A 15,672-nucleotide genomic window follows, 5' to 3' on the forward strand; every position below is an offset into this window, starting at 1 on the left:
GGAGAAGGTGGAAAGTTTTAAGTTCCTCGGCGTACACATCACGGACAAACTGAAATGGTCCACCCACACAGACAGCGTGGTGAAGAAGGAGCATCAGCGCCTCTTCAACCTCAGGAGGCAGAAGAAATTTGGCTTGTCACCAAAAACATTCACAAACTTTTACAGATGCACAATCGAGAGCATGCTGTCGTGCTGTATCACCGCCTGGTATGACAACTGCTCCGCCCACAACCACAAGGCTCTCCAGAGGGTAGTGAGGTCTGCACAACACATCACCAGGGGCAAACTACCTGGCCTCCAGGACACCTACACCACCCGATGTCACAGGAAGGCCAAAAAGATCATCAAGGACAACAACCACCCGAGCCACTGCCTGTTCACCCTGCTATCATCCAGAAGGTGAGGTCAGTACAGGTGCATCAAAGCTGGGACCGAGAGACTGAAAAACAGTTTCTATCTCAAGGCCATTAGACTGTTAAATTATGTTAAATAGCCATCACTAGCACATTAGAGGCTGCTGCCCTATATAAACTCAACAAAAAAAGAAACATCCTCTCACTGTCAACTGTGTTTATTTTCAGCAAACTTAACATGTGTAAATATTTGTATGAGCATAACAAGATTCAACAATTGAGACATAAACTGAACAAGTTCCACAGACATGTGACTAACAGAAATGGAATAATGTTTCCCTGAACAAAGGGGGGGTCAAAATCAAAAGTAACAGTCAGTATCTGTTGTGGCCACCAGCTGCATTAAGTACTGCAGTGCATCTCCTCCTCATAGACTGCACCAGATTTGCCAGTTCTTGCTGTGAAATGTTACCCCTCTTCCACCAAGGCACCTGCAAGTTCCAGGACATTTCTGGGGGGGAATGGCCCTAGCCCTCACCCTCCGATCCAACAGGTCCCAGACGTGCTCAATGGGATTGCGATCCGGGCTCTTCGCTGGCCATGGCAGAACACTGACAGTCCTGTCTTGCAGGAAATCACGCACAGAATGAGCAGTATGGTTGGTGGCATTGACATGCTGGAGGGTCATGTCAGGATGAGCCTGCAGGAAGGGTACCACATGAAGGAGGAGGATGTCAACGCACAGCGTTGAGATTGCCTGCAATGAGAACAAGCTCAGTCCGATGATGCTGTGACACACCGCCATGACGGACCCTCCACCTCCAAATTGATTCTGCTCCAGAGTACAGGCCTCGGTGTAACGCTCATTCCTTCGACGATAAACGCAAATCCGACCATCACCTCTGGTGAGACAAAACCGCGACTCGTCAGTGAAGAGCATTTTTTGCCAGTCCTGTTTGGTCCAGCGACGGTGGGTTTGTGCCCATAGGCGACGTTGTTGCCGGTAATGTCTGGTGAGGACCTGCCTTACAACAGGCCTACGAACCCTCAGTCCAGCCTCTCTCAGCCTATTGCAGACAGTCTGAGCACTGATGGAGGGATTGTACGTTCCTTGTGTAACTCAGGCCGTTGTTGTTGCCATCCTGTACCTGGCCCGCAGGTGTGATGTTCGGATGTACCGATCCTGTGCAGGTGTTGTTACACGTGGTCTGCCACTGTGAGGACGATCAGCTGTCCGTCCTGTCTCCCTGTAGCGCTGTCTTAGGTGTCTCACAGTATGGACATAGCAATTTATTGCCCTGGCCACATCTGCAGTCCTCATGCCTCCTTGCAGCATGCCTAAGGCATGTTTACGCAGATGAGCAGGGACTCTGGGCATCTTTCTTTTGGTGTTTTTCAGAGTCAGTAGAAAGGCCTCTTTAGTGTCCTAAGTTTTCATAACTGTGACCTTAGGGCTCTGTTCTAGGCCCTCTCCTATTCTCGCTATACACCAAGTCACTTGGCTCTGTCATATCCTCACATGGTCTCTCATATCATTGGTATGCAGATGACACACAATTAATCTTCTCCTTTCCCCCTTCTGACAACCAGGTGGCGAATCGCATCTCTGCATGTCTGGCAGACATATCAGTGTGGATGACGGATCACCACCTCAAGCTGAACCTCGGCAAAACGGAGCTGCTCTTCCTCCCGGGGAAGGACTGCCCATTCCATGATCTCGCCATCACGGTTGACAACTCCCTTGTGTCCTCCTCCCAGAGTGCTAAGAGCCTCGGCGTGACCCTGGACAACACCCTGTCGTTCTCCACTAACATCAAGGCGGTGACCCGATCCTGTAGGTTCATGCTCTACAACATTCGCAGAGTACGACCCTGCCTCACACAGGAAGCGGCGCAGGTCCTAATCCAGGCACTTGTCATCTCCCGTCTGGATTACTGCAACTCGTTGTTGGCTGGGCTCCCTGCTTGTGCCATTAAACCCCTACAACTCATCCAGAACGCCGCAGCCCGTCTGGTGTTCAACCTTCCCAAGTTCTCTCACGTCACCCCGCTCCTCCGCTCTCTCCACTGGCTTCCAGTCGAAGCTCGCATCCGCTACAAGACCATGGTGCTTGCCTATGGAGCTGTGAGGGGAACGGCACCTCCGTACCTTCAGGCTCTGATCAGGCCCTACACCCAAACAAGGGCACTGCGTTCATCCACCTCTGGCCTGCTCGCCTCCCTACCTCTGAGGAAGCACAGTTCCCGCTCAGCCCAGTCTAAACTGTTCGCTGCTCTGGCACCCCAATGGTGGAACAAGCTCCCTCACGACGCCAGGACAGCGGAGTCAATCACCACCTTCCGGAGACACCTGAAACCCCACCTCTTTAAGGAATACCTGGGATAGGATAAAGTAATCCTTCTAACCCCCCCTTAAAAGATTTAGATGCACTATTGTAAAGTGGTTGTTCCACTGGATATTATAAGGTGAATGCACCAATTTGTAAGTCGCTCTGGATAAGAGCGTCTGCTAAATGACTTAAATGTAAATGTAAATGTTAATTGCCTACCTTCTGTAAGCTGTTAGTGTCTTAACGACCGTTCCACAGGTGCATGTTCATTAATTGTTTATGGTTCATTGAATAAGCATGAGAACCAGAGTTTATACCCTTTACAATGAAGATCTGTGAAGTTATTTAGATTTTTACGAATTATCTTTGAAAAACAGGATCCTGAAAAAGGGACGTCCCAATATTTATATATTCTTAATTCCATTCCTTTAGATGTGTGTATTGTTGTGAAATTGTTAGATATTACTGTTAGAATATTACTGCATTGTTAGAGCTAGAAACACAAGCATTTCACTACACCCACATTAACATCTGCTAAACACAGGTATGTGACAAATAAAATTTGATTTGATTTTCAAATTAAAACAAAGATTCACTAGATGTTGACCTGTTAACCGTCAAGTCAGCTAGAGGTTGTCGATTGACTGATCAGGGTAAATTAAACCACAGTTTCTCTAAAATTAAAAGCCTGCTGATAAAAAGTATGATTTAAAGCATCACTTTCCCCCTTCTTCTCAGTTAAGATGCCAGAGTCAGACAGAACTTGCTACGGCAGGGAAGAAGAGGAATCTTTACGCTTTAGTGCATTTACTCTTTTACAAAATGTAGAAGGATCAATAGTAAGAGTCAGAGATGGAGCTTATTAAAAAGTCGCTTGATTTAGCTTTCTTAATTGAGATAGAACATATGATTCTCAATTGTCTGAAAAATTGCCAGTCCACTACAGTGTCCGTTTTCCTTGCTTTGGCCTAGGCCTGATTTCTTATCTGAATGAGCTCAGACAGCTCAGAAGAAAACCAAGGGTTAGATCTATCTTTCACCCTGAATTGTTTAAAAGGGGTGTGTTTATCGGCCAGATAAATAAATAGAGGAAACATTTTCTTGAGCCAACTCAGGGTCAGGAATACAGCAGACAGTGGCTAAATCAGAGTAGAACCTTTGAGAACCTCCTCAAAAACCTTTGAGGAGAGAACTTTTAAAAATGTATCTTAATTAAACGTGGATTAGTATTTTGCGGTTTCGAATCATTAAAACATAGTATAGGACAATGATCACTGAGATCATATGCAAATACTCCACTAGACAAATATTTATGGGGGTTATTAGTAAGAATGAAATCAATCAACGAGTTAAAAGGGTTTTTCACATTTAGCCGTGTGGGTTTTGAGATCAACTGAGTCAGAATAAAATCAATTCTGCTATTTTGCACACCAGTATTTCTACTTGCACATCCTCATCTGCACATTTTTCATGCCAGTGTTAATTTCAAAATTGTAATTACTTCACCACTATGGCCTATTTATTGCCTTACCTCCATACTTAATTTGCACATACTGTTTACAGATTTTTCTATTGTGTTATTGACTGTACGTTTGTTTACCCCTTGTGTAACTCTGTGTTGTTGTTTTTGTCGCACTGCTTTGCTTTATCTTGGCCAGGTCGCAGTTGTAAATGAGAACTTGTTCTCAACTGGCCTACCTGGTTAAATAAAGGTGAAATAAAATTGATCTGAGGCCGGGGATGGCCAATCCAGATTCAAATCGCCTAAAATGACCAACTCCGAGGACAGAAAAGGTGTTAAAAACGCAGATATAGCGCCTACAGCATCTGCCTTGGCAACAACAAATAAATGTGTATTCTGGTTTACGGACACATCGACAACCAGAAGCTCAAATTTATTACAAACAGAAATATTTACAGATTGGGATACCATGAAATTAAATTTGACATACAGTTGAAGTTGGAAGTTTACATACACCTTAGCCAAATACATTCAAACTCAGTTTTTCACAATTCCTGACAATTAATCCAAATAAAAATTCCCTGTCTTAGGTAAGTTAGGACCACCACTTTATTTTAAGAATGTGAAATGTCAGAATAATAGTAGAGATAATTATTTCAGCTTTTATTTCTTTCATCACATTCCCAGTGGGTCAGAAGATTACATACACTCAATTAGTATTTGGTAGCATTGCCTTTAAATTGTTTAATTTCGGTCAAAGTTTCGTTTAGCCTTCCATAAGCTTCCCACAATAAGTTGGGTGAATGTTGTCCCATTCCTCCTGACAGAGCTGGTGTATCTGAATCAGGTTTGTAGGCCTCCTTGCTCAGACACGCTTTTTCTGTTCTGACCACAAATTTGCTATGGGATTGAGGTCAGGGCTTTGTGATGGCCACTGCAATACCTTAACTTTGTTGTCCTTAAGCCATTTTGCCACGACTTTGGAAGTATGTTTGGGGTCATTGTCCATTTGGAAGACCCATTTGCGACCAAGCTTTAACTTCCTGACTGATGTCTTGAGATGTTGCTTCAATATACCCACACAATTTTCCTTCTCATCATGCCATCTATTTTGTGATGTGCACCAGTCCCTCGTGCAGCAAACCACCACCACAACATGACTCTGCCACCTCCTGTCACGTTCGTCTGAAGGATAAGACCAAGGTGCAGCGTGGTAGGTGAACATTTCTCCTTTATTAAAAATGAACACCGTCAAAACAACAAAAACAATAAAGCACAAACGAAACGTGAAGTAAATGGCGTGCTCACAGACAACTAACCAAAAAACAAGATCCCACAAAAACCCAGTGGGAAAAGGCTGCCTAAATATGATCCCCAATCAGAGACAACGAAAGACAGCTGCCTCTGATTGGGAACCATATCAGGCCAACATAGAAATATATCATCTAGAATGCCCACCGCATTCTGGACTGCCGACCGCCGCTGGAGGCTCTGGACTGCCGACCGCCGCTGGAGGCTCTGGACTGCCGACCGCCGCTGGAGGCTCTGGACTGCAGACCGTCGCTGGAGGCTCTGGACTGCAGACCGTCGCTGGAGGCTCTGGACTGCGGACCGTCGCTGGAGACTCTGGACTGCGGACCGTCGCTGGAGACTCTGGACTGCGGACCGTCGCTGGAGACTCTGGACTGCGGACCGTCGCTGGAGACTCTGGACTGCGGACCGTCGCTGGAGGCTCTTGACTGCGGACCGTCGCTGGAGGCTCCGGACTGGGGACCGTCGCTGGAGGCTCCGGACTGTGGACCGTCGCTGGAGGCTCCGGACAGGGGACCCTCGCTGCAGGCTCCGTGCCATGGATCATCACTACAGGCTTCAGGCCATAGATCATCACTACAGGCTCCGGGCCATAGATTATCACTGGAGGCTCCGTGCCATGGATTATCACTGGAGGCTCCGTGCCATGGATTATCACTGGAGGCTCCATGCCATGGATTATCACTGGAGGCTTCGGGCCATGGATCATCACTACAGGCTCCGGGCCATGGATCATCACTGGAGGCTCCGTGCCATGGGTTATCACTGGAGGCTCCATGCCATGGATTATCACTGAAGGCTCCGGGCCATGGATCATCACTACAGGCTCCGTGCCATGGATTATCACTGGAGGCTCCGTGCCATGGATTATCACTGGAGGCTCCATGCCATGGATTATCACTGGAGGCTCCGGGCCATGGATCATCACTACAGGCTCCGGGCCATGGATCATCACTGGAGGCTTTGTGCCATGGATTATCACAGGAGGCTCCGGGCCATGGATTATCACTGGAGGCTTCGTGCCATGGATCATCACTGGAGGATTCGGACCATGGACCATCACTAGAGGCTTCGTACGTGGAGCCGGAACAGGTCTCACCGGACTGGGGAGATGCACTGGAAACCTTGTGCGTGGAGCAGGCATAGGATATACTGGGCCGTGGAGACGCACTGGAGGTCTGGAGCATAGGGCTGGCACAACCCGTCCTGGCTGGATGCTCACTTTAGCCCGGCAAGTGCAGGGCGCTGGCACAGGACGCACTGGGCTGTGAAGGCGCACTGGCGACACAGTGCATAGAGCCGGCACAGGATATCCCGGACCGAGGAGGCATACTGGAGACCAGGAGCGCTGAGCCGGCACAACCCGTCCTGGCTGAATGCCCACTCTCGCACGGCAAATGCAGGGCGTAGGCATAGAGCGCACCGGGTTATGAATGCGCACTGGAGATACAGTGCACATCACCGCATAACACGGTGCCTGACTGGTCACACGCTCCCCACGGTAAGCATGGGGAGTTGGCTCAGGTCTAAACCCTGACTCCGCCAATCTCCCCGTGTGCCCCCCCCCCCCCCCCCCCCCATTTTTTTTTGGGTGCTGCCTCTCAGGCTTCCGTCATTGCCGTGACTCCCAATCTCGTCGCCATTCCTCCCTCGCTGCTTCCACCTGTTCCCATGGGAGGCGATCCCATCCGGCCTGGATCTCCTTCCACGTCCAGGATACTTTGCCGTCCAGGATGTCCTCCCATGTCTACTCCTCCTGGCCACGCTGCTTGGTCAGTTTTTAGTGGGATCTTCTGTCACGTTCGTCTGAAGGATGAGACCAAGGTGCAGCGTGGTAGGCGAACATTTCTCCTTTATTAAAAATGAACACCGTCATAACAACAAAAACAATAAAGCACAAACAAAATGTGAAGTAAATGGCGTGCTTACAGGCAACTAACCAAAAAACAAGATCCTACAAAAACCCAGTGGGAAAAGGCTGCCTAAATATGATCCCCAATCAGAGACAATGAAAGACTCTGATTGGGAACCATATCAGGCACACATAGAAATATATAATCTAGATTGCCCACCCAAATCACACCCTGACCTAACCAAATAGAGAAATAAAAAGGCTCTCTACGGTCAGGGCATGACACCTCCATGCTTCACGGTTGGGGTGGTGTTCTTCGGCTTGCAAGCCTCCCCCTTTTTCCTCCAAACATAACGATGGTCATTATGGCCAAACAGTTCCATTTTTGTTTCATCAGACCAGAGGACATTTCTCCAAAAAGTACGATCTTTGTCCCTATGTGCAGTTGCAAACCTTAGTCTGGCTTTTTTTATGGTGGTTTTGGAGCAGTGGCTTCTTCCTTGCTGAGCGACCTTTCAGATTATGTCAATATAGGACTAGTTTTACTATGAATATTGATATTTTTGTACCTGTTTCCTCCAGCATCTTCACAAGGTCCTTTGCTGTTGTTCTGGGATTGATTTGCACTTTTCGCACCAAAGTACGTTAATCTCTAAGAGACAGAAAGCGTCTCCTTCCTGAGCAGTATGATGGATGTGTGGTCCCATGGTGTTTATACTTGTGTACTATTGTGAACGTGGTACCTTCAGGCATTTGGAAATTGCTCCCAAAGATGAACCAGACTTGTGGAGGTCTACAATTTTTTTCAGAGGTCTTGGCTGATTTCTTTTGATTTTCCCATGATGTCAAGCAAAGAGGCACTGAGTTTGAAGGTAGTCCTTGAAATACATCCACAGGTACACCTCCAATTGACTAAAATTATGTCAATTAGCCTATCAGAATCTTCTAAAGCCATGACATCATTTTTTTGAATTTTACAAGTTGTTTAAAGGCACAGTCAACTTAGTGTATGTAAACTTCTGACCCACTGGAATTGTGATACAGTGAATTATAAGTGAAATAATCTGTCTGTAAACAATTGTTGGAAAAATGACTTGTGTCATGCTCAAAGTAGATGTCCTAACCGACTTGCCAAAACTATAGTTTGTTAACAAGAAATTTGTGGAGTGGTTGAAAAATGAGTTTTAATGACTCCAACCTAAGTATATGTAAACTTCCGACTTCAACTGTATATAATACTAGATATTAGGAGCTCATCATTTTACCAGCTGATCTTGTAACTTTGAACCTAGAATTTGGAATTTACCCAACGGATCTCAGTTGCCCACCCTCCAACCTTTCCTGATCCCACATGATTCACACACACACACACACACACACACACACCACACACACACACACACACACACACACACACACACACACACACACACACACACACACACACACACACACACACACAGAGCAGCTGATGAGTGTGTCAGTGTGCAACATCAGACACTCTCTGTATGAGGACAGATGGGAGAGAACCATCATCAGGACAACACAGACGCTGCCTTCTCCAACTGACACGGCTGGAGGAAATGTGCTTTTCAAGTAACAACGCTCTGGTTTGGTTGGCCAGAGTCAATTCTTTGATTTAATTGCTGATATGAAAACCTACTGAAACTGTTTTTAATTTTTAGTTTTATTATTTCACCTTTATTTAACCAGGTAGGCCAGTTGAGAACAAGTTCTCATTTACAACTGCGACCTGGCCAAGATAAAGCAAAGCGGTGCGACAAAAACAACACCACAGAGTTACACATAAACAAACGTTCAGTCAATAACACAATAGAAAAATCTATGTACAGTGTGTGCAAATGTAGAAGAGTAGGGAGGTAAGGCAATAAATAGGCCATAGAGGCAAAATAATATTTTTTTCAATAAATAATTGCTATTTACAGATCGGTTGTGTACAGGTACTGTGATCGGTAAGCTTCTCTGACAGCTGATGCTTAAAGTTAGAGAGGGAGATATAAATCTCCAGCTTCAGTGATTTTTGCAATTCGTTCCAGTCATTGGCAGCAGAGAACTGGAAGGAATGGCGGCCAAAGGAAGTGTTGGCTTTGAGGATGACCAGTGAAATATACCTGTTGGAGCTGCAGTTTGAGTCAGTTTTATGATTTAATTTATTTGGTTCTTATTGCTTCACTACTGTCTGGAACTTTAAGTCTGTGTTTGCTCTGGTGCTTTGAAAGATACAAAGAAGTAAAACATATATAAATTCTGCAATTTTAATAATATACTGCTCAAAAAAATAAAGGGAACACTTAAACAACACAATGTAACTCCAAGTCAATCACACTTCTGTGAAATCAAACTGTCCACTTAGGAAGCAACACTGACTGACAATACATTTCACATGCTGTTGTGCAAATGGAATAGACAACAGGTGGAAATTATAGGCAATTAGCAGACACCCCCAATAAAGGAGTGGTTCTGCAGGTGGTGACCACAGACCAATTCTCAGTTCCTATGCTTCCTGGCTGATGTTTTCGTCACTTTTGAATGCTGGCGGTGCTTTCACTCTAGTGGTAGCATGAGACGGAGTCTACAACCCACACAAGTGGCTCAGGTAGTGCAGCTCATCCAGGATGGCACATCAATGCGAGCTGTGGCAAGAAGGTTTGCTGTGTCTGTCAGCGTAGATTCCAGAGCATGGAGGCGCTACCAGGAGACAGGCCAGTACATCAGGAGACGTGGAGGAGGCCGTAGGAGGGCAACAACCCAGCAGCAGGACCGCTACCTCTGCCTTTGTGCAAGGAGGAGCAGGAGGAGCACTGCCAGAGCCCTGCAAAATGACCTCCTGTGTCTGCTCAAACGGTCAGAAACAGACTCCATGAGGGTGGTATGAGGGCCCGACGTCCACAGGTGGGGGTTGTGCTTACAGCCCAACACCGTGCAGGGCGTTTGGCATTTGCCAGAGAACACCAAGATTGGCAAATTCGCCACTGGCGCCCTGTGCTCTTCACAGATGCAAGCAGGTTCACACTGAGCACATGTGACAGACGTCACAGAGTCTGGAGACGCCGTGGAGAACGTTCTGCTGCCTGCAACATCCTCCAGCATGACCGGTTTGGCGGTGGGTCAGTCATGGTGTGGGGTGGCATTTCTTTGGGGGGCAGCACAGCCCTACATGTGCTCGCCAGAGGTAGCCTGACTGCAATTAGGTACCGAGATGAGATCCTCAGACCCCTTGTGAGACCATATGCTGGTGCGGTTGGTCCTGGGTTCCTCCTAATGCAAGACAATGCTAGACCTCATGTGGCTGGAGTGTGTCAGCAGTTCCTGCAAGAGGAAGGCATTGATGCTATGGACTGGCCCGCCCGTTCCCCAGACCTGAATCCAATTGAGCACATCTGGGACATCATGTCTCGCTCCATCCACCAACGCCACGTTGCACCACAGACTGTCTAGGAGTTGGCGGATGCTTTAGTCCAGGTCTGGGAGGAGATCCCTCTGGAGACCATCCGCCACCTCATCAGGAGCATGCCCAGGCGTTGTAGGGAGGTCATACAGGCACGTGGAGGCCACACACACTACTGAGCCTCATTTTGACTTGTTTTAAGGACATTACATCAAAGTTGGATCAGCCTGTAGTGTGGTTTTCCACTTTAATTTTGAGTGTGACTCCAAATCCAGACCTCCATGGGTTGATAAATTGGATTTCAATTGATTATTTTTGTGTGATTTTGTTGTCAGCACATTCAACTATGTAAAGAAAAAAGTATTTAATACGATTATTTCATTCATTCAGATCTAGGATGTGTTATTTTAGTATTCCCTTTATTTTTTTGAGCAGTGTACATTTCCAATGTCTTCATACAATACCTTGATCAGTCTCTCTACGTATATCCAGGTTGGTGGTACTGGAAAGTGGGTGTGAGGAGTGAATAAGATCTAGAATGAAGTCTGGTGGGGTTAGTGATGCTAGTGGTAGAGGAAGCCTGTCCCTGAGAATCAAAAATATACGTCCTCCTAGCCTTCCTCCAGCCCATGCAGGATAGTCTGGGTAATTATTTATGCATGTTTCTCAATCCCACACCTCGCCGCACTAGTTTGGCCCTGACAGGTGATGCCTGATTCCTCCCTCCCAGGCTCCCCCTCTACCCCATCTCCATCCCCCAAACCCCTGGCCCCTGACCCCCCCCCCCCCAGAACACTGGTCTGAAGAAAAACTGTCAAGTAGAGCCTCCGTGTGGGGCAAAAGTTAGGAGATATCTAATCAATGGAAGATGGAATTAAAATGACGGAATTTAAAGTAGAAGGATAGGCTACAACGACCACGAGCCAACAGGTAGGTTGCTAATTAATATTCTAAATGGAGTTGTTATTTGTAACTGTAGGATGAAAAAGCGAATGCACTGCAGCCTCAATTAGCCTAGCTAGCTAACGTTAGCTAGCTTAACTAGCATCTCCCGGTTTGATGCAGTCAAGACAGGTACTATGTAATCATATTTCATGATAAATAACCTAGCTATGGCAGCTATTAGTCTACTAGAGCAAGACTTGGCTTGGTTGTTTGCTGTCTCTCCTCTCTCCCTCCTTCCTGCTCCCTGTGTCATTCACTCACAGTACGGCCCCTCCCCTGCCTACTAGAGCTGCACCTCTTTCTCCCTCCTCTCGCACTTCATCACCTCCAATTAATAAAATAGCTTAAATAACTACTTTTCTGCTGCTTCACTCGGATCGGTCCGGGTCTGGATTCAACCAGGTCTATACGGAACGGGTCTAGTTGTCCTTCGGTCTGTTCGGAACAGGTCTCTAAATTTAAAAAACATTTTTATGCATATCAGGTCCAGGTGGGAAAGCCCCAGGTTTATTTTGGAACAGGTCCAACTTTTTGGACCCATGAAGATCTCTACTGTCAAGTTTTAGCCCTGACCTCCCCTCTCTCAACTCTCCAAACCTCCCGTGCCCTTGCTTTTCCTTGACCTGTTCTCACGCTTCTTCCCTTCTATCTTGTTTGTTACCTTTCCCTTACTTATCAGCTCCCTTCCGCTTTCCGACACTCGCCTCGTCCTTTTCAGCCATCTCCCTCAGTCACATAGAGATATCACGGATCTTTGACAAAATCTGCACATTGGCTAAAGAAGTGAAAAACTACAGTAAATACTACAATATACTATACAGTCTGCAAAAACACTACATTAATTACTAAAGTATATACTACAGTTTTCTTTTACTAGATTATTTATACTATAGTTAACTGTAAATACTACAGTATATACTACAGTTTTCTTTTACTAGATTATTTATACTATAGTTAACTGTAAATACTACAGTATATACTACAGTAAAGTTCGCAAAAACACTACAGTGAATACTATCGTTTTTTTTTTGTTTAATGTGGGGGACTTCAGTACAGATGAAACCACATTGGAGGCTGAGGTGGACAAACTGTCCCACTAGTTTGTTATGGCTCCCGGGTGGGACTATCGCAAATCATGCTGGATGGGCAGCAGAATTGATTGAGTATCAGTGTGCATGTATGTGTCTGTGTATGTCTGTGTGTGAGAGAGAAAGAAAGAGAGAGGGGTTTGGAGAGCAAGAGGGAGTGAGAGAGAGTGAGTGTGTGTGTATGAATGTGTGTAGCAGACCGTGACAGAACATGGTGTGCCTCTGCTAGCCAAACTTATCTCCAAGATGTACTGCAAGCTGAAACTGGTGTACAGAAAAGGAAGGGGAGATCGAGAGAGGGAAAAGGAAGATGGGGAGAGAGAAAGCAAAGAGAGGGAGAGAGAGAGAGAGAAGGAGAGAGAGAGAGTGCTGCAGCAAGATCCAGAGCCCAGCTGGTACACCCAATTTACTCTCATTTGCTGTGAAATTAACTGGCAAATTTGTTTCGATCTTTTCACAAGAGAGAGAGCGAAAGAGCGAGTGAGCGAGGAAAACGGAACACAAGGATGATTCTGGGCTTGGCGCTGGAGAGGGTGAACCAGCCATCCATACACACTGGACAGTCTCTGAGAGGAGGTACTCTCAGAGAGAGTATGTGTGGATAATCAACATAATAATGTCATAGATCAGCTGACATTGAGGAAGTCAAGACACTGCAGTGCTCCACAGGCAGCCTTTAAAAAGCCAGGTGGGAATTTAAAGGTTGGTTTAGAGTCACAGCCAATAATGTGAGAACCCTGGAAACGCTGCAGGTGTACAGTGCTGTGTCAGGCCTTTGGGTTGGGGCCAGGTGCTGTGTGTGTTTGAATGTATGGGATCTCTCTCTCTCTCTCTCTCTCTCTCTCTCTCTCTCTCTCTCTCTCTCTCTCTCACACAGGTGGAAGGGCAGCTCTTAACTGACTGTGTATACACGTAATTCTTAAGAGAGAGGGACAGTTTGAATAGTTCCCCACTGTACCTAATGATCTGTTACATGAAGCGGTCAGGGTTGCTGGCTGAGAAGGTGGTGAGAGAGGGTGAGTGAATGTGTGTGTGTGTGTGTGTGTGTGTAAATGTGTGTGTCTGTCCAGCACCTGATGCTTTGCTGCATGAAGCGGTCAGGGTCGCTGGCTGAGAAGGTGGTGAGAGAGGTGCCAGCAGGAACACCCTCCTCAAAGCGGATGGATTTGGGGTTGGTGGGGAAGAAGGGCGGTTCGTTGATGTCTACCACAGAGATGGTGACCCCGGATGTGGACTGGAGGGACGACTGGATCCCACTGGCCAGCGGGGCCTGGTTATTGACCACCACCGTCAGCATGAAGGCCCTGTTCTGCTCAAAGTCCACCGGCTGGAGAGGGAGAGGGAGAGAGAGAGGAGGGGGGAGAGGAGGAGGCAGATAATTAGGTTAGGATTAGTAATCTCATATTCCATCAAATGGCATGGTAAGAACATCACACATGAGTGACAGAAGAAGTCTAGATAAACAGATAAAAATGGGTATGATAGAAAAAGAAGATGAGAGATAATAACAGAACACTAAGAAGGGGTGTAGTCAAATGAAATGAGAAAAATAAACCCTACACCAGGCCTGGGCAAAGGCCGGCCCGGGGCCGTATGCGGCCCTCGACCTGACTCAATACGGCCCGTGGAATCATGCTCAGATCACATTAAGAATTTGCAATAGTAAAGTTTTGAAAAACGTATTTGTTATTCAAATTAAAAGCCCAATGAATACTTCCCTTTGTGTAATGATTTAACTCCCACCGCTTGTGGGACATTTATTTTGAAGGCATGTATAAATAACAACTGCACGAGGACAGACATTGACTGACAGGCTGACAAACACGTCACAGTTACAAATAGCAGCTAGCTAGAAATTGCGCAAAAATGTGTTTTTCAAAGAAAAGGAATGTAGACAATGAATGTAGGGTGTTCCAGCAAGAGTGGGAATCAAAATATTTTTTTTATTGAAGTATCAGGGAAAGCTTAGTGTGCAAAGAGAGCATCGCTGTCTTGAAAGACTACAACTTGTCCCGACACTTCCAGACGAAGCATTCAGAGAAATAAAGGAATATGTCCTCTGAGCAGAGGGCAAGTGCATCGAAAGAGTTGCTTTCTCAGTTGCAAAAGCAGCAAGGACTTTTCACAAAACTGCATTCAGCAAATGACAGAATTGCGAGAGCTAGCTCCCACAAAATTGCTAAACATAGCAAGCCAATCGCTGAGGGCAAATTCATTAAAGAATGTTTAATTGACTCTGCAGCAATACTTTGCCCTGACAAGAAAGAGCTGTTCGAAAATGTTTCCCTGTCAAGAGGACATCGCAGAGAATATGGAACAACAGTTGAAAGACAAGGTAAAGGATTTCACCCATTTCTCCTTGTCCCTGGATGAGAGCAGTGACGCACGTGACACGGCGCAGTTGTTGATATTCTTACAAGGCATAACCCCAGACTTTGAAATTACAGAGGAGCTTGCTTCAGTGCGGTCAATGAAGAGAATAACCACACAGAAAGATTTATTGGAGGAGGTTAATAAGTGTGTGGCAAAGCTGGGACTGGAGTTTTGAAAAGTTATCCAGTGTGACCACTGATAGATGCCCAAACTTGACAGGAAAAAACTTTGGCCTTTTGAAAAGGATACAAGATCAAATAGCTGAGCTGAACCCAGATCAGAAAATGATTTTCCTACATTGCATTATTCATCAAGAGGTGCTCTGTAAATGTGTTCTGAAAATAAGCCATGTTGTGGCTTAAGAGGTAAACTTCCTAAGAGCAAAATGTTTAAACCACAGGCAGTTTGTCTCACTGTTGGAAGAGACAGTTGGGTCATGCAGATCACCCCTACCACACAAACGTGAGATGGCTGAGTTTGGGGAAGGTGCTTAAAAAGGGTGTGGGACCTGAAGTCGGATATTGCTGAGTTTTTGCAAATGAAAGGAAAA

The 15,672-nt window shown here is 46.1% G+C and overlaps 1 protein-coding gene across 1 annotated transcript in view; it reads right to left on the reverse strand.

Moving 5' to 3' along the window:
- LOC106566735 (cadherin-4) overlaps positions 1 to 15,672 on the reverse strand; it is a 523,629-nt gene that overhangs the window by 29,351 nt on the left and 478,606 nt on the right. The window contains exon 11 of the mRNA XM_014135075.3: positions 13,823 to 14,076. Coding sequence (XP_013990550.1) covers positions 13,823 to 14,076 — 254 coding nt within the window. The remainder of the gene's footprint in view (positions 1 to 13,822; positions 14,077 to 15,672) is intronic.

Source organism: Salmo salar, chromosome 13 (assembly GCF_965601325.2).
Source record: "Salmo salar chromosome 13, fSalSal1, whole genome shotgun sequence".
Lineage (NCBI taxonomy): Eukaryota > Metazoa > Chordata > Actinopteri > Salmoniformes > Salmonidae > Salmo > Salmo salar.